This window comes from Chionomys nivalis, chromosome 5 (assembly GCF_950005125.1).
Source record: "Chionomys nivalis chromosome 5, mChiNiv1.1, whole genome shotgun sequence".
NCBI lineage: Eukaryota > Metazoa > Chordata > Mammalia > Rodentia > Cricetidae > Chionomys > Chionomys nivalis.
The window spans coordinates 64,161,985-64,184,775 of NC_080090.1; the positions used below are offsets into that span (position 1 = coordinate 64,161,985).

General features: G+C 42.7%; 1 protein-coding gene across 5 annotated transcripts in view; it reads left to right on the forward strand.

The window, feature by feature from the left end:
- Positions 1-1,934, forward strand: part of Ralgps2 (Ral GEF with PH domain and SH3 binding motif 2) — a 139,045-nt gene extending 137,111 nt beyond the window's left edge. For all 5 annotated transcript variants that reach the window (XM_057769272.1, XM_057769275.1, XM_057769273.1 and 2 more), the window contains one exon: positions 1,566-1,934. In XM_057769272.1, the coding sequence (XP_057625255.1) occupies positions 1,566-1,595 (30 nt within the window). In that variant the 3' untranslated portion in view covers positions 1,596-1,934. The remainder of the gene's footprint in view (positions 1-1,565) is intronic.
- The last annotated feature ends 20,857 nt before the right edge of the window (positions 1,935-22,791 follow it).

Sequence of the window (22,791 nt, forward strand, 5' to 3'; positions counted from 1 at the left end):
TTATTTACATGTGTTAGAGAAAGACATTCATAATATAATAAATAGCCAAGGCTGGCCTGGAACTCACTAGTTAGCTCAGGCTGACCTCAAACTTGTGGTTCTTCTGCCTCAGCACTAGTGTCCTGGGGTTTATGTATGCACTACCATACCTAGTTGGATAATTTTCTCAGTAGTGCATAATTTTTGTTGTTTATAGAAATCAGTGAGGTGTGAAGTCCATATTTTAGAAAGATAGTAAGTAAAGAAACTATGCAATACAGAGTGAAAAGAAGAGAGACTGGTAGGGAAAGGCACCATATGTAACTGAGCTTTCCCAGAGACACGTGAGTGGTGGGAAGATGGAGAGTGGAGGGCCAATTCAGGCAACAGCCAGCGTGCAGATAAAGCTCGAAGTTTTTAAAATATGCAGGACATGGCCAATGTTTGGAAAAATGACAGATCAGAAGGGTAAAATCCAGGTGGTACTTGGACAGAGCTCTGATTTATCTTTGGTAACAACTTGAAGTGGGTTCCCATGGTAGCAGTGCAGCCATGGTGACCCAGTGGAAAAGCTTGTCTCCGTACAGGGTGGCTGTCTGTTGTGCTGTGTTCTCTGGGCCCTCTTGCAGAGATGCCCTGAACCACAGGTTAGCAGACAGGAAACACAGCCACAGTCGTGAATCACAAATTAAACCTTACCATTTACGTTTGTACCATCACTGCCTATCAGTAGACAGTGTTGTGCACTGTAAATTCTAAGGGCTTAAATTGTTTTGGTTTTTACTCTTTTATGTTACATCAGGCTATTGCAACTCTTCATAAATAAGAAAACTGGCTCCAATACACCAATGACTTTACACAGTCAACACGTGCGGTTGCTGGGCCTTGAACCCAGTTGTCATTTGCCTTTCCTTTGTAAGTGTTGTCGGGTGGGCTTTTTTCTGTCATAATTATTTCAGTGATGTGTGGAAGGGAAAAGTAATTGGTACAACCTTTAGCAACTCCTTGAAGGACTTAAAATACAAAGGTTTTTGCCCATACGTCTACCTCAGTCCAAAATAGCAATCATGCCTCCAGGAATCCTCAGAATGAGACTCTCTGAGAGCTGTCTCCTCCCATCTTACATTCCTCTCTAGTGCTGGGATTAAAAGTGTGCCTCGCTGCCTGGTCTGTGAGGCTGACTTGGGCAGCTGTTTTACTCTCTGATCTTCAGGCAATCTTTATTTATTAGAATACAAATGAAATATCACTCCAGACCTGGGCTACAAAGTTGAGACCTTGTGTTAAGAAAGATACACATAGGTCAGAGTGATTTGGGTTTGGACAGAACACTTGCTAAATTTTGTTTATTAGATCTTATATAAATTGTTGAAAACAGCTTATTTAACAAGAAATCCTACATTTTCTATATAGTAACACAATTTATATGTTAAATTTTGAGTTACGGAGCCCTCATTCCAGAGGGTACTGGTGAAGGGAAAATCACTTTAGGACATGGTGACAAATGTAGTCAGTGACTAGTAAACCATCTTCTGAGCAGTCTGTTTGGAGTGGCAACAGTCAGTGTGGGCTGCTTGTGTTTTTAGGTTCCTACAAACTTGATGACTTTTGAGTAAAAGCCGGAGAAAGAGGAGGTGTACCGTTGTTCCTGCATGGAGCAAGGACCTGCTGCGAGCACCAGCCGCACCATACCGTGCCAGGAAGAGCCCCCAGGCTCCAGCCCAGCCTCTGGAGCTCAGAACCAAAAGCACTAATTTCAGGGAATGAAGTGAGATATTCCCAGAGAACAAATTGGAGTTGCAAAACTGCCATGAACTACGCTTCTATCTCCGAACTGACCTGTGGAAACCACTGCCTTAACAGAGTGAGAGGACAGCCAACACCAAACAGTGTGTGTGAATCTTCCGGTGGTGCTGGGCTTGGAATAAATTGTAGCTACTTTGCGTTTCTTTTAACTTTGTACTAATTTTGGAGGGGAAACCATCTTTTTTTAAATATACTTTAAAAAGGAAAACCCTTTCTAATGGATTCCATCCAGAGCTGTTTTAGGTGCAGTGAGAAGGACCTGGGAGGAGCAGGCCAACAGCCCACCACAGGGTCTGCTCAGCCTCTGCTCCTGGCTACCTCATTTCCCCACGGCAAGATGTGTGTGTGGGGGGGGTGTTTGGGAAGGGGTGTGCTTTATTTGGGGTGAGGGGTGTGTTTAAACTCTACACTTCGGATTTGAGTGCTAGAAGAAGAAAGTGACCTCCTGAAGGAGGTGCAGAGGCCAAGCGTTCCCACACAGCAAGCTCCAGAAAACACCGTGTTTCTCTCTGCTTTACATGCTGTTGAATTCACTGTTGGTCTACAAGTCTGCATAGAAAATGATAATCCCAAGCTGAGGTTTCTGTAGATTTTTCTCAAGTCAAATGGATTCTCCATCCACAGGTGTTCGTCGTTGTGGTGAAGACCCTGGTATGTACCAGGGTCTCACCCTTTGCAGTGTTTAAGGTGCATTATGCCAGACTTTTTATTGAATTTGTTTTTGTTCAGTATGAGGTTCAAGAGCGTACTTGTTTAAAAGATTCTTCATATGTATGTATGTATTTTATTGTGAGACAAAACAGTTTTAAGAAGAATAAAGGCAAAGTTTGCAGCTCTAGAAGTTAAAAATATAAAACCATTTCTCTGTATGACTTCCCAAGATGTACCAGAGCATTTTTAGAAAGCTTCCTGTGGGTCCCAACCTGAAGCTATGTTTTGTTATAACTGGTCAAGCAGTTTTGAGAGTGCTTTCCTAGGCAATAACGCATTTAATTTTTAAGATCCGTGTTGGACTTGAGATAGCCTCGAACTTTAACCAAGAACGGCCCGTGAATAGACTGCTGTGGGCTGAGCTCTTAGTGGTGGCTCCGCATGCAGAGGCCTTGACTTACACCTCCAGAGCAAATTGTTCTTTGAGTCACACGTAAAACTTCTCACATTTGTATACTTAAAGAATTGTGTACTTTTTATCAGAAATATTTTATCATCAAGTCCATTGAGCTTAATTAGAAAATACTGTGTGTACAATAATTTAACTAAATAATTAGCTAAAAAGGAAATCAGTTCAAGAGAAAGTGAAGAGCCTTTTCTGAGTGATTCTAATTTAAATAATTCAAATGTGTTCGTCATGTGACAGAAATACATTATTTGGTGTTTCATTGACAAGCAGGGGAAGGCACACGTCACCTGTATGGAATGATTTTTCATATAATGGTCTAAGCTTAACCCATGTTGGGTATACACAGACAAACATTACTGAGTAGCCAGCAGTATTATAATGTAGACTTTGCACATCTTACTTTGTTTTGCATATTTTTAGCAATATCTTAGTTTATTTTGCTCCTGAGATGTTTTAAATAGTGTACTGCTATTTTTGAGATACTGTGAATGAGAACCCTGTGGCTTATTACTACTTTATCAGAGTAAGCTAAGCCGTGACGTTGTAGGTGAATCGCATCTGTGGAGAAGGGCAGCTAGCCGAGGCCGGCCTCAGTTTTGCCAAAGAGAAAGCACAGAAGTGGAAGACGTATTTGCTGCATCCAGCTCTCTACACCTACGGGTGTGTAGGAGGAGAACCACGTTCAGATTTGATTAACCAGTCTGTGTTAGCACTGTGGCCTCTGGCTGACTGAAGCTATTTTTCTACCTTAAAATTTGCTTTAAACATCAGCCGTTGTTTCTTAGGATGATTTTAGAAACTGAGAGATGAGTGACATAGAATAGCTTGAGTTTTTTTATCTATAATTCACAAAATGGTAGCAGATTATAACTGAAGCAAAGAAAACATTGCCAAACTATATTAAATGTTTGAGTACTTTATTTGTTGGAGAATGAATCCTATTACACAATCCTATTACACTCAGTTGTAAAGTGACTCACAGGCTCATTTTCATGAACATTAAAGCTCACTCGTTTCTCTCCTAGCCAGGGAGAACTCTTTAGAAATTCAGTTAAAGCATATACTTCAGCTTGTGTATAAGCAGACGGAATGGAGTGTTCTAGACTTGATGCAGTGGTGTGTAGTGCTAGCCATGTCTCATCTGACAACTTATTTTTCTTAAGTCCATGCTAGAGTGTACCTGAGAAACGACGACATAATGCCCAGGCTCAGCACTGTTTGCGCTCCACCTGCGTATTTTCAAAATATTTTCGCTATAGTGTCTATGCTGTAAGGGTCAAAAGAGAATTGATGAAATACATCTTTTTGGTTTTGTTCAGTGTGTATTTGTGTAAACAATTCAAAGGAGGACCCAGTTTGGGAGTATCTCTCTCATCAGCATGTTTCTGTGGTGGTCACTTTTTCTGTATTAGCAGAACCACCTTCTTCATAGTCTGCTGCTCTTGGGCCTCAATGTCAATAGTCAGGGTGATCACAGCTGCAGAGTTGATGATGGGCTTTATTTCCTCCATGAGGTTTATAAAGAAGCCCAACAAGCAGCGTGGTTGGGAGGAATGGAGTCACGCTTAGACCCCTCAGTAGCTGAGATGGGTCCCTGTGAGTGCAGCTTTGTCAGCCTCTGGGGATTATGAGCATTTAGCTATCCAAATGACTTTAGCAGAAGGGTTTTTCCCGAGGTTAAATCTGTTAATGACATACACATACAGTGTGAGGCACTGTATTGACTGGAAATGAGTACTAATAGACTTAATTCATTGGCTTTTTAAGAGAACATACCTTCTGTTGGTATCCTTCCTGTTATGGAGGCACTTTCCTTTCTAACTGGGTTTTGAGCTATCCTGTTACCTTCTGCAAACAAGAGGTACCAGTGTGGCTTAATGGAAGATAAGTTTTAATTTAAAAAATCCTCTGCCCCCAAGACTTTTAAAAGAATTGTATCCTTTTGAAAATGAAGCTGAGCTTGATTGTGCCGGAGCCCCAGCAATAGTGTTGTGAGAAAAGGGAGCCCATGGTGGGCATGTCTGATTTTAGCCTCCTCTTAGGGCTCATTTTCTCTTCTTTTGTATTATTTCTTATTACCATCCTTCTTTTACAGCCAGACAGGTGTTGCTTTTTTTCTAAGCCTTTTAGACACAAAAACATTGCTGTTAAGTAGTTTTGATGATAAATTACATGTGAACCTTTTCAAAATGATTTAAGTACCTTTTGGCTTTGCTTTCCTAAAAATGGCTTGTGTCTTTTTTAGTGACTTGAGTTTGAGAGCTCTACTGAAGAGATGCATAGACTCCAGCTTTGCAGCTCAGTGAAGGCAGTTGCATTACCCTCTTGCCAGCCATAGTGTGGAGAACATTGGATCAGTGCCTTATCAATTTGGAAACCAGTTTTAGGGCATTGAAGACGGCTATAATCATCTGCCCTCTTAATCCTCTGGCTCAAGGGGTGTGCCATCCCTCTCTTCACCCACAGTTTCACAGCAGCCTGAAGATGACTGCACAGACATCTGGATACCGCAGTCCTCCAATTGTGATTCTTCTGCAGATAAGCCCCCCTCCCTGCTGCTGTCTTGTCTGGGTAGGTTATCATAAATGCGCTCACATGAGCCTTTTGATGGCACTCTGAGTGCTGTCTCTGAAGAACTCTGTCTGAGTATGTTTGAATTTTGTGTTGTTTGGAACTAGGTTTAGTTCAAGGGCTGGTGGGGAAATCCCCACCGGTGAGATGCATGCCGGAGTTGTTTCGGTTTTACTAAAATACTTGGTGGCAATCCCTTCAGCCAGAAATGAAATGTATTTCAGTTTCCTATTTAAGACAGAATGAACAAGCAGTCCCTTACCCTGCTGGTTATTGCTTACTTGAAAATACACAAGAAAGAGACAGTGCTATTAATAAATCAGGCAAGAGAAGCCTAAGCTAGGTTTCTCAGCCAAAGAAAAGTGTGGAAACATTTTGCTTAGGATGTTGGAAGGCCAGGAGATACTGTTGTCTGAGTGGAAATGCTGTTCTCAGAATCCTTAGAGAGTGGTAGACACAGACACACATGGTCTTTGGAGCCAGTGAAAGGGTTAGCAGGTCCTTGGTGGGTTTTTAGCAAAATTTAAAATCTGATTCCAGCCAATTGGTCTACAAAATAGAGTTAAAGGAATTCATGGAGTGCTTGTGGGAAGGAAAGCAGAAAATGCCAAATATCAGCAGGATATTTCAAATTTTTATATCAAGTAACGAATGTCATGTCCCTGAAGATGTCACCTGGTAGAACTCACAGTACAGTTCCAGGAAGTATTGAGTTAGTGGCTGTGACTAAGATAGCTGATGGGAGACCCAACTCAAGTTTCTGCAGCTTGATTGTAGATGTCCATTCTTTGACAACCCACTGAAGGACCTGGAAGAAAGAGCTCAAACATCTGTAGGGATAAATATCCAAAGCTAATATTAAAAAAAGAAAGAAAAATTCACAAGCCATTTTTATCCTTTGTTTCAGTTAACTTGAGGTACTTAATGATGAAGTGTTCACTTGCACTATGACCTCCTTGAGTGATGTGCAACTTGGTTCCTCTCTGGTTTTGTTTCTTTTTAATATGCAGAAGTGAGTGTGTGATCTTCAGTGCGTTTGCATAAGCTAACTTAAGATGAATTTAAGAACAGTTTTCTGAAATATTTCTATTGAAATAAATGACTTAAAATTATAGATTGTGTGATGTTTTGTTACTGTATTTGCATTTAAAATGCCGTCAACTTTGTTGGTGTGGGTTTTTTTAACCTTTCAGAAGAAATTAATAAGAACAGTTGCTACAGAGAGAAGTTCTGAATGACTATGCCCAGAATGAGAGTGCTCTGGCATTCATTGTATATAGAGGGATCTTCTACTGCCCCCACTGAATGTGAACAGTCCCCCCAAAGGCATCATTGCTCAAACAATCCCATAGGTTCTAATACTCAACATTTTGCCCCCAGGACTAGATATTGTACCTAGGTCATCATGTATGCTAAACAAACATTCTGGCACTGAGGTATAATCCTGTCTCCTTTAAGACAGAATCTCAGTAAATTGCTTGGGTGGCCTTTTTTTGCAATCCAAAAGGACTTGAATTTGAGATCCTCCTGTCTGACCTTTGAGGCCAGGTAAGACTTCATTTGGTTGGTTGTTTGGTTGGTTGGCTGGTTGGCTGGCTGGTTTGGTTAGGTTGGTTGGTTGACTGGCTGGCTGGTTTGGTTGGTTGGCTGGCTGGCTGGCTGGTTTGGTTGGTTGGTTGGTTGGTTGGTTGGTTGGTTGGTACACAGACTCCTTTGCCAGCCTGTGGAGCTTTCAGTCAATGGAAGAGCAGAAGCACCTGTGTTGAGGTAAGCCGTCCCTTAAGAATTCCTTATGAGCTCTGCCTTCTTAAGGACTTTGGAAATTTTCTCAGGGCAAAAATGCCCCATGTTTCTGCTGTAAGGACCAGCCTCCAGCAGCTCAGGAGTTGAAGGGGGGGGTGGGGCACAGAGTCGGCAGACTAAGAACTCAGCTGGCTTTTCTGAGGGAGTAAAAAGTTTTCTGGGGCTATTGAAAAAGGGAAACACACACACACACACAGTCAGGTCCATCATGCCAGGTTCTTACCTAGAGTGCTGGTGAACGGCAAGTCTTCAACTGATCAGAGAAACTTCCGAGGAGATGCAGAGCAGGCAAACAGGACAGACACACGAGGACTTTTCTCAGGGCCAAAGCTTATTTTTATTATTCTTCCTGTTTGCTCTACTCTTCTGTTCTGTTCTGTTCTTCTATCCTGATGATTCCCTTCTGTCTTTCTTGATGTCTTCCTTCTCCCTCCTTTATTTACAGCTTTTATACCCCAGCAAAATCTTTCAAGCAATATAAAAATTGCATTGTGTTTACATTCTGTTTTTTCAAGTGAATGATTACAATGAATACAAGTAAAAAAAAAATACAGTTTTCCAAATCACATGATTCGACATTTTGCATGTTATAGGTAGAAATCCAATTATCCCCATTTCCAAGCCACTTGTTACAGATTAAGAAAGTATATTCAATCGAGGTATTTTTCTCATTCAGTTCTTTTACTGGCAGGCTGCATTTTGCAGTTACAAGAAAGGTACATCAGCCAGCAATAGCCAGGCTGCCGTTGGTTTTGTTTCCTGGCCTCAGGTCTCTCACTCAACTATTAAAAATGTGTCTTTCTAGACTTTAAATTGCTCCCCAAGATTTTCTACCTCAATTAATGAAAACATCTTAACCTTACCTTAAATTATTTAAAGCTTTGTTTTAGCTATGATGCACACTGAACCCATGAACACATCTCCCAAAATTAAGATTAAAAGATTTTGAGGTAGCCTAGCTTCTGGGACTCAATTGTTCTCCTTAATCACGAATGTAAACCATAGTCTGTACGGCTCCTCAAGAGAAACTCATAGCTGGGCGACACTTCCTTCGTCCTGTTTTCCACCCTCTGCAGCACCCGCTCTGCCAGGGGCAGGGCCAATACTATATTCTGCCTTTACCTGTACTAATTTTCCTACTAATCTAACCTCTACCATAATCCTTTACTACATTTGTTAAAACCCTTAGCCATTCAAAATCTGCTAAACTAACACTTACTGTATAAAATCTTAACTTCAGTTAAAAGTACAGCTTAAGAGAAAATCGTCCTCATAATAATCCACAGATAAAAATGCCCAGTGGAACGGTGTATTTCCTTGAGATAATCACACTCATTAAAGACAGAGGGATCCCCCCTCCCACACCCATTCACACCAGGCAAGACACCAGAGGAAAAATGGTAGTGGCAACCATGTAAAGGCACAACAATAGCGAGACATTCTGGACCAGAGCCTTGGGGCCTTACCTATCCAAGACTTGCCCATCAGTGCCTCGCGTTCTGGTGGGCAGGACTCCTGGAGCTCAGTACCACCTGCTGCTCTGATGTGGCCATCAACGCTGTGTGACCATAATTGGGTTTTTCATTCATTTTCTCCCCTCTTTAGTGACTTTTGAAAACTCAGGAATTTTTTATAGTTAATTCTTACCACTAAGTCAATACGGCATTAAATACTATATGACTATTATCTTTTGCATCTTCAGAATCACCTTGACTGCCCCTGAGTCCTGTCTCAGGACCAGCCTTCCCAGTGTCATAAAAACACTGCTGTCATTTTAAATAGATTAGTTTGAGAATTAACATTTTTTTGTTTGTTTGTTTGTTTGTTTTTCGAGACAGGGTTTCTCCATAGTTTTTGGTTCCTGTCCTGGAACTAGCTCTTGTAGACCAGGCTCCCCTCGAACTCACAGAGATCCGCCTGCCTCTGCCTCCCGAGTGCTGGGATTAAAGGCGTGCGCCGCCACCACCACCCGACTGAGAATTAACATATTTTTAAAGTATCTGTTTACTTAGGGATTTTACTTTATTCTGTTTTCTTAATGGTTTTATATATGAGTTCTTTTGGTTTTTCGAGACAGGGATTCTCTGTATAACAGCCCTGGCTGTCCCAGAACTAGCTCTTATAGACCAGGCTGGCCTCAAACTCACAAAGATCCACCTGTCTCTGCCTCCTGAGTGCTGGGATTATAGGTGTGCGCCACCACTGCCTGGTGTGGTTTTATGTATGTTTTAATTAGTTTAAATCTAGTTTTTACTTTGACTTTTTTCATTTTCTTTCCATTTCTCTCTGAGAATGCTGTTGACTTTTTGGTGCATATATCCAGCAACCTTTTGAGAAGTCAGTTATAATAGCTTACCCTTAGATTTTTGTTGGACTCTAACTACAAGCAGAACAGGGTTGTCTCTTCCTGTCTTTGGCTGTATGTGTGTCTGTCTGTCTGTCTCACTTGTCTCATTTGGTTTGGACTAGAGTACAGTGCCGGGTAAGATGTAGTGATGGCTCTCAGAGAATTTAGTCACCCAGTCTTCTCGGCAGCCCTCAAGGGTGCATAAGACAGATAAGGAGAGCCCAGATGGACCCTGAGCTTGTCTTTATCACAGCCCACGTGTGCTTTTGATTGGCTTTTATTTCACTTTTAAGCTAATTTTCAGCTTTAGTTTCCGCTTTTTCTTATAATTCTTGTATACTCAGGCCATTTACTCTGAGCAGCCTCTGATGACTCAATACTAAGTAGAATGCTGGGCTCCAGGCTTTACACAGTTTGGCATCAACCCATAGTTTATGCCACTGTTTCTGAACTGGAAACAGTTTTGTCCCCCAAGAGTTACTTACCTGCTGAGACTTGGCACAGCTGGGAAAGGGTTCTTTGGGTGCCGAGCAGGGAAAGAGCCAAGGGCTGCTGCTGAGCACACTTGGAAATGATGGTCTGTTCAGTGTCAGTAGAGCCCAGACTCAAACCCTGGTCTGGGTTTTTATACCTCACCAATTCAAAATGTTGGTCTTGCTTGTGTGAAAAGTTCTGCTTATGTCTGGACTTTTAACTCCCCCCTTTCTCGGCAGTTCAGCCTAGTGTATCTAGAAAGACAGCCTGAATTAGCAGCGCAAGGATATGGTCATGGCCTGAGCCACTTGGGCTGAAGAGCTGGAATTTTATGTGAGGGAGACCAAAGTCCAGAACGGCAAGTAAGTCATCCTCTGGAGCTCATGCAGTCAAGGTGTTTAGTCTGTGTTCAGCAACAACAACAAAAACACTTGAACTAAAAGCTAAATACTTCAACCTAAAGCAAATTGAATGAGAACATATTAAATGAGCGTGTCTGTTAGAATGCCTTCCTCTCTGTTCTTGTAAGTCTAGAAGGATTGCCCTACAGAATTGGCCATCAGTATGTTAGACTGCCTTGTCTGTTAAATCTTTCAGTTAAACTGTGCTTTTTTGATGATGTACAAGTATTACTTTTTTAAAAAAAAAAATCCGCATTGAAAAAAAACCCAAGCAATACAAAAAGTTGGGTGGAAGCTGCCTGTCCCTCCTCCCAGACATCCCCTTCATAGTTTATAAAACCATTATCCTTGAGTCAGTTCCTAGACTCATTTGTTTCTGACTCAAGCTCTGGGAATGTATTATTTAACTCTCCGAAGCAAATTTAACTTAGGACCCTCACATATATTCCAGCACTGGTACAGCTAAGAGCATTGCCAGTAACGGTGCTGCCTCAAATCAACAGGTGATGCAGATTTGTTACATCCTTTTTAATCTTAGGAGATTAGATGCAGCATCCTAAAATGACATCAAAGGCTTTCTTGCCCAAAACAGGTTACATAAAGATTTTGGATGCTGAGTAAACTAGCTGGCATTCCCACTTTCCTGTAACAGATAAGTAGCTCCAGATGTCGGAGTCCTCAGCCCACGCCTTGTTAGATGAGACACAGAATTGTCCGTATTAACCACTTTGGGCCTACAAGGTAGTAATTTCATGTGTCTTGTCCTGATATATTTCTTAAAGAACTACGCAAGTCAAAAACCACAATTTATTTCAGGTCTTTAAGCAATCAGTATTAGGAAAGTTTGGCCACAAAAACACAAGTCCTCTGGATTTGAGAAAGGTAAACATTTTTTTCTGGTGGCAATGAAAGTTTTTAGTATTTTGACATCATGAGGAGCTAAAAGTAGTTCATCTTTTAAAGATATATTTGTTTTTATTCATGTGTATTATGAGCCCGAATGAACACATCATATGTGTTCAGTGCCCAAAGAGGTCAGAAGAGGGTTTTGGGTCCACTGGAACTGAAGTTGTAGACGATTGTGAGCCACCGTGTGCTGAGACCCAAACCTGGGCCATCTTTAGGTGCAACAAGTGCTCTTAACCACAGCCATCTCCACAGCCCTGAAAGTAGTTCGCTTCTGTCCTTCAATTTTATTTTGAGAGACTTTTTCTCACCTATTTTTCTTTTCACCTCATTTCCATTCTATTGTCTTTGAAAATGTTTATGAAACTGGCATATGCCCCATGGTGGTCCTGATTCCCTGAGTTAAATTAACCATCCCTGAAAGATCCCGGGAAGAAGCGGATCCCAGCAATGTGTTGCCCAGCTAGATAAAAGTTACATTGCTAGAAGCTTGCAGTACACCTTATGGCTTCCCAGTCAACCATAATCTGAAAATAGTAAGTGGAAAGTTCCAGAAAATGCATGCCAGTCTGAGTAACTTAATGAAATTGTGCAGACTCTCTACCCCTTCTGCCCAAAGTGTGAGTTGCCCTTTTGTGTAGTGGAGCCGGACTGTGTGTACTGCTTGCCCCATTGTTGTGATAAGAGCAGCGGGCTAAGTTCCTGGCGCCTGGCCGCGAACGGTGGCAGGCTGCATCCCACCACCCGGCTAGCTTTACCCCAAATAATTACACGGAAACTGTATTCTTTTAATCACTGCCTGGCCCATTAGTTCCAGCCTCTTATTGGCTAGTTCTTACATATTGATCTAACCCATTTCTAATATTCTGTGTAGCACCACGAGCTGGCTTACCAGGAAAGATCTTAACCTGCGTCTGTCTGGAGTGAGAGAATCATGGCGACTGCCTGACTCGGCTTCTTTCTCCCAGCATTCTGTTCTGTCTACTCTGCCTACCTAATTTTCTGTCCTATCAAAGGCCAAGCAGTTTCTTTATTAGTTAACCAATGAAAGCAACAGATAGAAAGATGACCCTCCTCCATCACCCCATAGTCGTTTAGTGGCTGCCTTGGTGTTATCTACTGTCATCACATGTTCCTGTAAGGCTGTTTTACTCTAGCGGTTCCCGAAATGGGAGAGTAATGGCACTAGCAATTCAGATAAGTCAGAAAAGTGGTCAAGGGAAAGGTGCAGAGAAACAAAATGATGGAGTAGCTAAGTTCTACATTAAGAACACATTTTTGAAATCTTGAAAAGTTTGTGCAAACTTTTTTTTTTTTCGAGACAGAGTTTCTCTGTGGTTTTGGAGCCTGTCCTGGAATGTGCAAACTTTGATACGAAATAAATCTGTAAAAGTCATGGCCATTGCACAGGACCCCAGGATGATATACAGCTTCCCAGTAATACTGAATATTAATGTCTTAGTTACCCCCATCAAAAGAGGCCTTCAAATAAAAAAATGTCGCCACCAAATGTAACAAGTCTTTTCTCAGTCCCACCAGCTAACTCCCCAGTAATGACACAGGGACTTACTATTTATTATGGAAGCTCAGCCTATAGCTTAGGCTTGTTCCTAACTAGCTCTTATATCTTAAATTAACTCAGTTCTATTAAATTAACTCTCTTCCATCTTGCACCTCCTGTTTCTTCTGTGTGTCCAACTGACAACTCTGCCTTTCTTATTCCCAGAATCCTCTCTGTCTCTGGAAGTCCCTCCTCACTTATTCCTTCTTCTCTGTTGGCCATTCAGCTCTTCATTAAACCAACCAGACAGCACCTTGGCAAAGATCCATCTTTACAGTGTAAACAAATATTCCAAAACAATCAAAGGTAAACACTGTCTTCAGGTGAAAGGATGAAGGAAGGTATTCCAAGCAAATGGGGTTAAGAGAAAAGCAAACAGGGCTCACTTCTAATATCTGTGACAAAATAAGCTTTAAAACTGGTCAGAACAAAGTGAGGGCACTTGATAATGAAGGGAGCAAATACAGGCTCATCCAGTTTCATAAAATCAAGGATTATTAAATTTTAATCACAGGTTAACCCTCACATAGTGACTTTAATACCCTACTTTATTACAAAGATTAACTGGACAAAATAAATAAACATTGGGTTTAAATAACATCATAGATCAAATGAACCTAACAGACAACTACAAAACATTCACCCAAACGCCAAATACTGCATATCACATTCTTAGCAGTCCAGGAAACCTCTCAATAGGTCGCATACCAAATAAATTTCAATAAATATAAGAAAATTGAAACAACATCTTGTATTCTATATGACCACACTGAGATAAAGCTGGGAATCAACACCAAGAAAAACATCAGAAAAGACAGAATCTCTCAGAGATTAAACAACACATATTAAATGATAAAGAAGACACAAATTAATAGTAGATGAAAACAGAGACATAACAGACACACAGGAAATTCAGCAGCGTAAGATCATACTTTAAAAATGTTTATTCCACCAAATGGGAAAATCTAAAAGAAATGAATTTCTAGATGCATATGACCTTCAAAGTACAACCAAGATTATTACATGATTTTAATATATCTATTATAAGTGTCAAGGTAAAAGTAGACATTTAAAATCTCCTACCCTTAAAAAAAATCACCCATGGTCAAATGGAGTTGACACAGAATACCACCAGACCTTCAAAGAACTAACATCAGTGCTTGTCCAATGAGTCATTAAGATACAAAAGGAACACTTCCAAACTATTCTTCAAAGTCAGTATTACCCCCATACCAAAACCAGATAAAACCTCTGCAAGAGAGAGAAACAAAGGAAGAAGACACAGCCTAATCTCCCTGTTGAAAATGAACACAAAAATACAAACCAAACTTAAGAACATATCCATGATAGAGCTACCATTTGTCTTAGGATGCAGGCATATGCTTCAACATACCATAAATCAACACATGTAATTCACACATAAATGAATTGAAGGAAGGGCAAAAACTATATGCCCACCTCAGCACAGAAAAGGTCTTTGGCAAAATCCAACGTGCCGTTATGGTATAAAAAAAAATCCAGAGACTTTAATAAAGGAAATGGGCATAATAAAGGCTATATATGACAAACCTATAGCCACTGTCGTGTTAATGGTGAAAACCACAAAGTATTCCAGCTAAGGTCAGGAAAAGACAAAGGCATCCTCTTGTCACCTCGTCAGTATAGCACCTGCTAGAGCGATAAGGTGAGATGAGAAAACAAAGGGACACATCCAGAAAGAAAAAAGCCAGAGCATGCCTGTTTTCAGATTCTGTGTCTCAACACTTTCCACAGTGACAGGTTGACAGGTTCAAATTTAACATGCTCAAATCAGTAGCACTTCAATATACTAAGAGACATGCTGAGAAAGAAATCAGGGAAGCAATCCCATTCACAATAGCAAAACAACAAAAAACTTCCCAAGGGAATGAACTATTTAAACAACAAAAACACTGCAAAAAAAAAAAAAAAAAAAAAAAAAAGGAAGACACTAGAAGACGGAGTGATTTGCCCACCCCCATGCTCATGGATTGGTAGAAAATGATCATACTATCATAAACAATCTACAGACTCAATGCAATTTCTATCAAAATTCCTTTGCAATTCTCACAATCTTAATAGTCATATAGAAACTTAAAAGACTCCATATAGCCAAAAAAAAAAATCCTGAACAATAAAAACATTGCTGAAGGTATCACCAGTCTTGACTTCAATAATACCACAAAGCCATAGTAGTAAAAACTACATCGCTGTGCTAGAAACATCTACCATATGACCAGTCGTACAATTCCTGGACCTACATCCGAAGGACTGTATATCCTACTATAGACACATAATCAGTGGAATAAAAGTTAGGATCCAGGTCTAATTCCATGTACCTACATCTACCTGAATTTTTAAAAAGATGCCGAAAATGCACACTGGAAAAAAAAAAGCCTCGTCAACAAATGTGCTTGGGAAATTAACCACGTGTAGAATGAACACTTATCTGTACCCTGCACAAAAATCAGTTCCTAGTGGATCAGAGCGTTGAATATTACACCTAAAACTCTGAAACCTCTGGAGGAAAAAGCAGGGAGCGTGCTTCTGGGGAGCTCAGATAACGACTTTCTGAATAGGTCTAGCAATTCAAACAGAGGTCAAGTGTGCTAGTGCAAGCTTTAGTCATAGTATCTGGGAGGCAGAGAGTCGGGGCTCTGTTGGTTCAAAGCCAGCCTGGCCTATGTAGTGCAGTCCAGGCCAGGAAGAGTTATGTAATGAAATCCTGTCTCAAGAAAAGTAGAAATAGGGGCTGGAGAGATGGCTGAGAGGTTAAGAGCATTGCCTACTCTTCCAAAGGTCCTGAGTTCAATTCCCAGCAACCACATGGTGGCTCACAACCATCTGTAATGGGGTCTGGTGCCCTCTTCTGACCTGCAGGCATACACACAGATAGAATATTATATGCATAATAAATAAATATTTGAAAAAAAAGTAGAAATAGATCTACCAAATGATACATGATATACATCTCCTGGACATATATCAGAAGAACTCTATATCCTTCTGCAGAGATATGAATGCATCATGTCTGTTGCTTCTGTATTCACAGTAGCTAGGAAATGGAGGCAACCCAGATATCTAGCTACTGACATATGGGTGATGGAAAGGTGCTCCACACGCTGTCAGAGTTAGAGTTTTGTTGCTGTGAACAGATGCCATGACCTCCGCAACTCTTAGAAAGGAAAACGTTTCATTGAAGGGAGGCTTGCAGTTCAGAGATTTAGTTCATTATTGTCATGGCAGAAGCATGGCAGCACGCAGGCAGAGATGGTGCTGGAGGGCAGCTGAGAGTTCTACATCCAGGTCAGCAGGAAGAGCAAGTGAGCCACTGGGCCTGGTTTGACCCACACCCTGTAACACACTTCCTCCAACAAGGCCACACATCCAGTAATGCCACCCAATATGGGCCTATGGGGGTCATTTTCATTCAAACCACCATATATACACAGTGGAATTTTATTCATCTATAAAAAAAGTGCATGCCTTTAATCCCAGCAGTAAGGAAGCAGAAGCAGGTGGATCTCTGTGAGTTCCAGGCCAGCCTAGTCTACAGAATGAGTTCCAGGACAGCCAAAGCTACACAAAGAAACTCTGTCTTGAAAAAAAAAAAAAAAGAGGAGGAAGAGAAGGAAGATGAAGAAGAGGAAGAGGAAGGAGGAGGAGGGGGAGGAAGAGGAAGAAGAAATCATCATGAACTTTACAGGTAAAGGAAAATATTTATACTGAGATAATCCAGACCAAGAACACAAATACCACATATTCTATCTCCTATGTGGATCCTTGCTTTGAAGCTTTAGGTTTGTGTGTTTAACTTGGAGTATCTGTATAAGTCAGGAACCTAAAAAGGGGCTACTGAAGTGGGGAATACTTGCAGGGGGAAGGACAGAACACAGCATGAAGGGGTTTAAGGGAGGGAGGTTTCAGGGGGGAGGGATGTAATGGGGTGGCAGAGGCAGGGTATGGGAGGAGTAACTCTAAGTATGTTTGAGAAAGCCATATGGAAACATGTCAAGCATATTTATGTTTAGTTAATACATATATATGCATATGTACATATGTATATCATATGTGCCCCCATGCTATGTTGGGCTACTGCCCTTTAAGTTGCTTTTAGTGAGGGAATTCTCAAAGACACTCAAAACAATACAGGATATTGCCCACCAGAATGTAATGGCAAAGCCCTGTTGCTGAAGGCACCCCACACTTTGATCGTGGGACATGGATAAAGCAAACCAGCACTGATCTGGAAGTTTCCTTCCCACTTGGATAGCTTTCATAGTACCAGAGGGTGCTACTCTGGCTTCTGGGAGAAAAAGTTATCAATGGTCTTACCCACCTACGAACCCTACAAGCTATAATAGCAACCAGCGTGGCAAGATGGATTCAACACTGGCATGAATGTTAAAGGGGTAACCAGTTGCTCTTCTGTGAGATCCACTCCACGAAAGTCATGACTAATACTATAAACCTGGCCAGGGATCTGTGCCCCTACCGGAGGCCCTGATATTATTACCGTGCTAATGAACATAGTGCCAGACTGTCCTCTAAATCGCTCATTGCCGTACTCACGGCTTAGTGCCGCTCTCGGTCCCCATCAGAGCAGAGTCTTTCTGATGGAAGAAGGTCATTGGTTAAATAATAAACAAACTGCTTGGCCCTCATAGGTTAGAACATAGGTGGGTGGAGTAAACAGAACAGAATGCTGGGAGGAAGAGGAAGTGAGCTCAGATGCAGGGCAGCTCCTCTCAGAGCCAGACAGGATGAAGCAAGCTGCCAGGTCAGACATGCTGAATCTTTCCTGGTAAGATTGGTGCTACACAGATTATTAGAGATGGGTTGATCGGGATATGAGAATTAGCCAGTAAGGGCTAGAGCTAATGGGCCAAGCAGTGTTTATATGAATACAGTTTGTGTGTTGTTATTTCGGGGCATAAGCTAGCCAGGCGGACCAGGAGCTGGGGCGGCAGAAACGCAGCCCGCAGCTCCCACTACATCTTTCCGCCACAGATAGCATTTAATACAGAGACTCTCAGTGAGTCAAAGTGCAGAGACTGTCTGTGGAGTGTTCAGCCTTAAACGGGACATCTGTATCACACACGGGGTGGGGGAATTAAGTGGGAGGAGAAGAATTGGAATGTGGATGTGGTGGGGGTAAGGAGGAGGAGACATTGGCATGGGGATTGGGGAAGTCTGAGAGGATTTGGAGGACAGGTGAATATGATCAAAAGACACTGTATATGAAGGGTTAACTACCTGAGAGCCTCAGCCTGCTCTGCATAGGAACTTCCAATGCAGAGACCCACACACCAAACCTCCTGGGGTCTACCACTTCCAGACTGCGGGGGAACTGCCCTGCAGATGGACTCTTCCATCCTGGAAGTCCCCCTTTCCCGTTCTACAAAACCCCTAGAGCCCTGTGGCACACGTGCAGTCTGCACTTTGAAGATGGCCCTTCTGATGTTCTGATGAAAAGAGCATTTCTGCTTCGGCCACATCAGCCTGCTTTCTTTTTCTTAAGTCGCCTCCATCAGTTCCGATCTAATAGTATACATGTACATAATTCTCAAAGAATAAATTTTTTTAGAGTTCCAATCTAATAGAACTAATCTAAGACAGACAGACAGACAGACAGACAATTTCCACACTTCCACTTGTTAAGATGAGCAGTTTGCCCATTGTTCATGAGGAAGGGCTGCTTACGCCATGGAATGCCACCCCAGACCATCTGAAACAGGAGCCGGGGCTGCCTGATGTACACAGAAAGCAGTGTCCCTGGATCTGCCCTCAACTCATCGTGAGTGACCACAATGGCCAAACTTTCTCCATCACTACCCGGTTGTCAAAATCAAGCTTGCCAACCCATTTATGCTCCAAAACCAAGATCCTTGTTAAGCTGCTGCCGAAGAAACACAAACAAGTGCCTGGAACGACTCTGAGATGCTAATGTGAAAACAGGACCCTTTTCCTTCAGATGTGGAAGAAACAATAACGGTAGGTCCAGTCGCTGAACCTCTGCCAGCCGTGGTCCTCCAGGGTCCATGTGTCACGGCTTATGTAACCTGAATCACGTTCAGCCACGTAAACATGAGGTTATAATTTCCATTTTAAAAGACAAATAACTGCGCTTGTGTGATCATGTCTGCCTGGAACTTTGAGTTTAGAAACAGCCCGGCGTATAGTTGCTGTGATTTGAAATGAAGCCTGAATCTAGCCTGACCTTCACTTCCAAACAAGGTAATTGGCTGCATCTGGAGCTTATGCTTTCTACGTGACTCCTTACGCTTGCACGCACATGCGCCCTTCTGAGGGCCGGACATACACAAGTGTCTTCCTTAATCACTTATGCATCTTGTTTTTATTTTATGAAGGGTTTGCATGTGCCGTGGTGCATGTGTGGAAGTCATGTGGGTCCCGGGGAGCAAATTTAAGTAGTCAGTCTTGGAGAGAAATGCCTTTATGTGCTGGGGCAGCTTGCTGACCCTACTACACCTTATTTTGAAGGCGGGTCTCTCACTGAACCTGGAGTTCATTGACTAGCTAGACTGGCTAGCCAGCAAGCACCAGGCATATCTGGCTGTCTTTGCATTAGCTCCCCTGGGATTACATGGGTGTTGGGGATCTAAGCACGGGTCCCCATGCTTGCATGCCAAACACGTTCCTGACTGAACCATTTCCCCTGCCCCTCCTTGATTTTCCTTAAATCAAAACAGCTGCCACTCAATGTTTTTCTTCTAAAAAAAAAGCTTATATTATTTCACTGTTAACTAAAATGGCCCTTGCATGTCTTTAGTTCTTTTTTTTTTTTTTTTTGGTTGCAGGATTTTAATTTTTTTAATTTTATTGCTTTTTATTGAGCTCTACATTTTTCTCTGCTCCCCTTCCTGTCTCTCCCCTCCCCTTCAACCAAGGTCCCCATGCTCCCAATTTACTCAGGAAATCTTGTCTTTTTCTACTTCCCATGTAGATTAGATCTATGTATGTCTCTCTTAGGGGCCTCATTGTTGTCTAGGTTCTCTGGGATTGTGGTTTGTACACTGGTTTTCTTTGCTTTATGTTTAAAAACCACTTATGAGTGAGTACATGTGATAATTGTCTTTCTGGGTCTGGGTTACCTCACTCAAAATGATGTTTTCTAGCTCCATTTGCCTGAAAAAAAAAAAAAGCCAGGCGGTGGTGGCGCACGCCTTTAATCCCAGCGTTCAGGAGGCAGAGGCAGGCAGATCTCGGTAAGTTCGAGGCCAGTTTGTTCTACAAAGCAAGTTCCAAAACAGTCAGGACTATTTCAGAGAAACCCTGTCTCCAAAACAAAACAAAAAGGCCCCCAGGGATGGCTCAGCCATTAAAGGTTGGGCTCACAACAGAAAATGTCTTTAGTTCCTTAAACTCGTAGCAGACAGGAAGGCCTCTGCACTCCAGTAACTTCTGTGGGACACTTGATGTTTTTTCCTCGTGTGATCTGAAGCCCCAAGACAGCCTAAGTGTTGTATCTGCTCCCTGCACCTGACTCCCAGAAGGGGGAAGGCCAGTGGAAGAAACACGCCAATGATGAGGGTGTTACAAACGTTTTAAAGCAGAGGGGAGGATTTTTTCCCAAGACAACAACCCACAGAAGCTTCGAGGTCTGTTCCTGAAGGTGGTGAAGGGATTTCCAGCTTCCTGTAAGTTGTGGGAGGGAGATATTCCCGTGCGTGCCTAACCCAAATAGACGCTATTTCTAGTTTTAGAATTTTTAGCATTTTTTCTTTTTTCCTTCTGTGTTAGTGTGCTTCTACTTGACCTTTGGTAACACAGTTCTCTCCCTGAGGATTCATTTGGATCAGCGATTCTCAGCTTCAGTCTAGAATCAACTTAGGACCTACCTGTTCAAGCTCCCCAGGTGCACAGAGGACGATCATCCCAGGTTGGGAGCCAGAGGAGGAACCAGGAATTGCTTAGTTTTGCAAGTTCACAGTGGGACTTGATGGTATATCTGGGAGGAGAATCCTCCGTTGCTGGTTTCTAAATATTTGAGTGTCTCGTTTAAGGCAGACGCTCTCAGACTTTAGAAGGCACCAGAAACCCTGTAGGGTTGCTCAACACTGCTCGCTGGCTCCCACATCTGCTCTGAGTTAGTGGTAGGATTGGGGTAGAGTCTACAGATTAGTGTTCCTAACAAGGCCCCAGATGACGTCACTGAGGAGACCACTTGGAGAACCACTGGACGTCAGAAATGAGTAGACAAGGGGCACACGAGAGCAGTCACTCTACCGTGTGAGTGTAAGCGGACACTGTGGAGAAAGCCATCTTGTGAGCTGGTGACAGGGTGGGGTACAAAAGGAGAAGCCCCCATCCCACCCTTTGCTCTACTGGGGACATGGCTGTGATGACAGAGCCAAAGACTGGGCAGGGGCCCAAGTTGCCCCAGTAGCAATGGAGACCCAAGGGGAGACTGGCACCAAGAAGCCCTCTACACTGTTGAACCTGAGTGGGTCACCTCACCTCCCTTCTGACTTGTGAAAACCTGGAAAGAGCAAAGCTTCAACTGTTTGCAACGCCAGATGTGGAGGGGCCTCTCAGAATAACGATGACTCCCGCACGTTGTCTCTGACAACTCCATGTACTGAAGCAACGGGGGGAATGCTTTCTATCCAGCGCCTTAGGCAGAGCCATTCCAAGTCACTACCAGCGTTGTCACGCCATGCTGAAAACCAAGACTCCGTTCCACAGACAAGAAGTGTGGGGGCTGTGGATCCCCAGACCCAGAATTTCCTATAAACAACTTGTTATGCTTGCGGTTGCTCTGAGCAAAACAACTTGTTTTCCTGTGCCTGCAGCTGCTCTGAGCCAGAGACCCTCATTAGTCCCTGATGTCAGGGGAGTGGTTCCTGGTGAGGCTGCAGCTGAAAGATCCTGAGAGCTGGGACATGGCCAGAGCCCTATATAAGCTGCCCCTGAACACAATAAAGTGGGCATTCTTGTTTCAATAATGACCCGTGTGTGTGTGTGTGTTTAAATCTCCAGCCTAGGTATGCCGGGCGATGGTGGCGCACGCCTTTAATCCCAGCACTTGGGAGGCAGAGGCAGGCGTATCTCTGTGAGTTCGAGACCAGCCTGGTCTACAGAGCTAGTTCCAGGACAGGCTCCAAAGCCACAGAGAAACCCTGTCTTGAAAAACCAAAAAAAAAAAAAAACCCTCCAGCCTAGGTTCCAGCTCACATACTGTCCAGTAGTGTAGGCGCTACAAAGAAGGAAGCTGGCCCTCTTGCAGAGCTGGTCCTAGGTCCTCCAGGGCTCCCCATGCTACTAGATGAACCATGTGGGAGGAGTTTCTCCCTGGCCTTTCAGATGTCATAGCATTCTTTTCTAAAGAGGAAGAGGAAAGAAAGGGCAGGGGAATGGGGGAAAGTGAAGAGAAAAAACAGGAGAGAAAAGGGAACATAGGAAGAAAACAGAAAAAAAGGTAGACTGTTTCAAGAAATTTTACAAAAGTTGGGGCTTACAAGATGGCACAGTGTTAAGAGAGACAGGTCAGGGAGGACCACTAGAGAACAGTGTCTTCCAGACACAGCAGGACAATCCCACACATAAACTCACAGCCCCTGTCACTGCATGTAGGAGACCTGCACAAGATCAAGTCAGTTGAAATTCTGGCATGGAGGCAGAGGAGGTTACAAAGTTCCATCCCTAGCTGAGGAGCTGATGGCTACTAGGAGCAGGAGAGTCAGTTTTCTTTAGGGGTTCAGCCCTTGAGAAGCAACCCATGCTCCAGTAGATGTTTCTATAGGCAGGAACATACAGGCAGCATTAAGTGGACTCGGGGAGG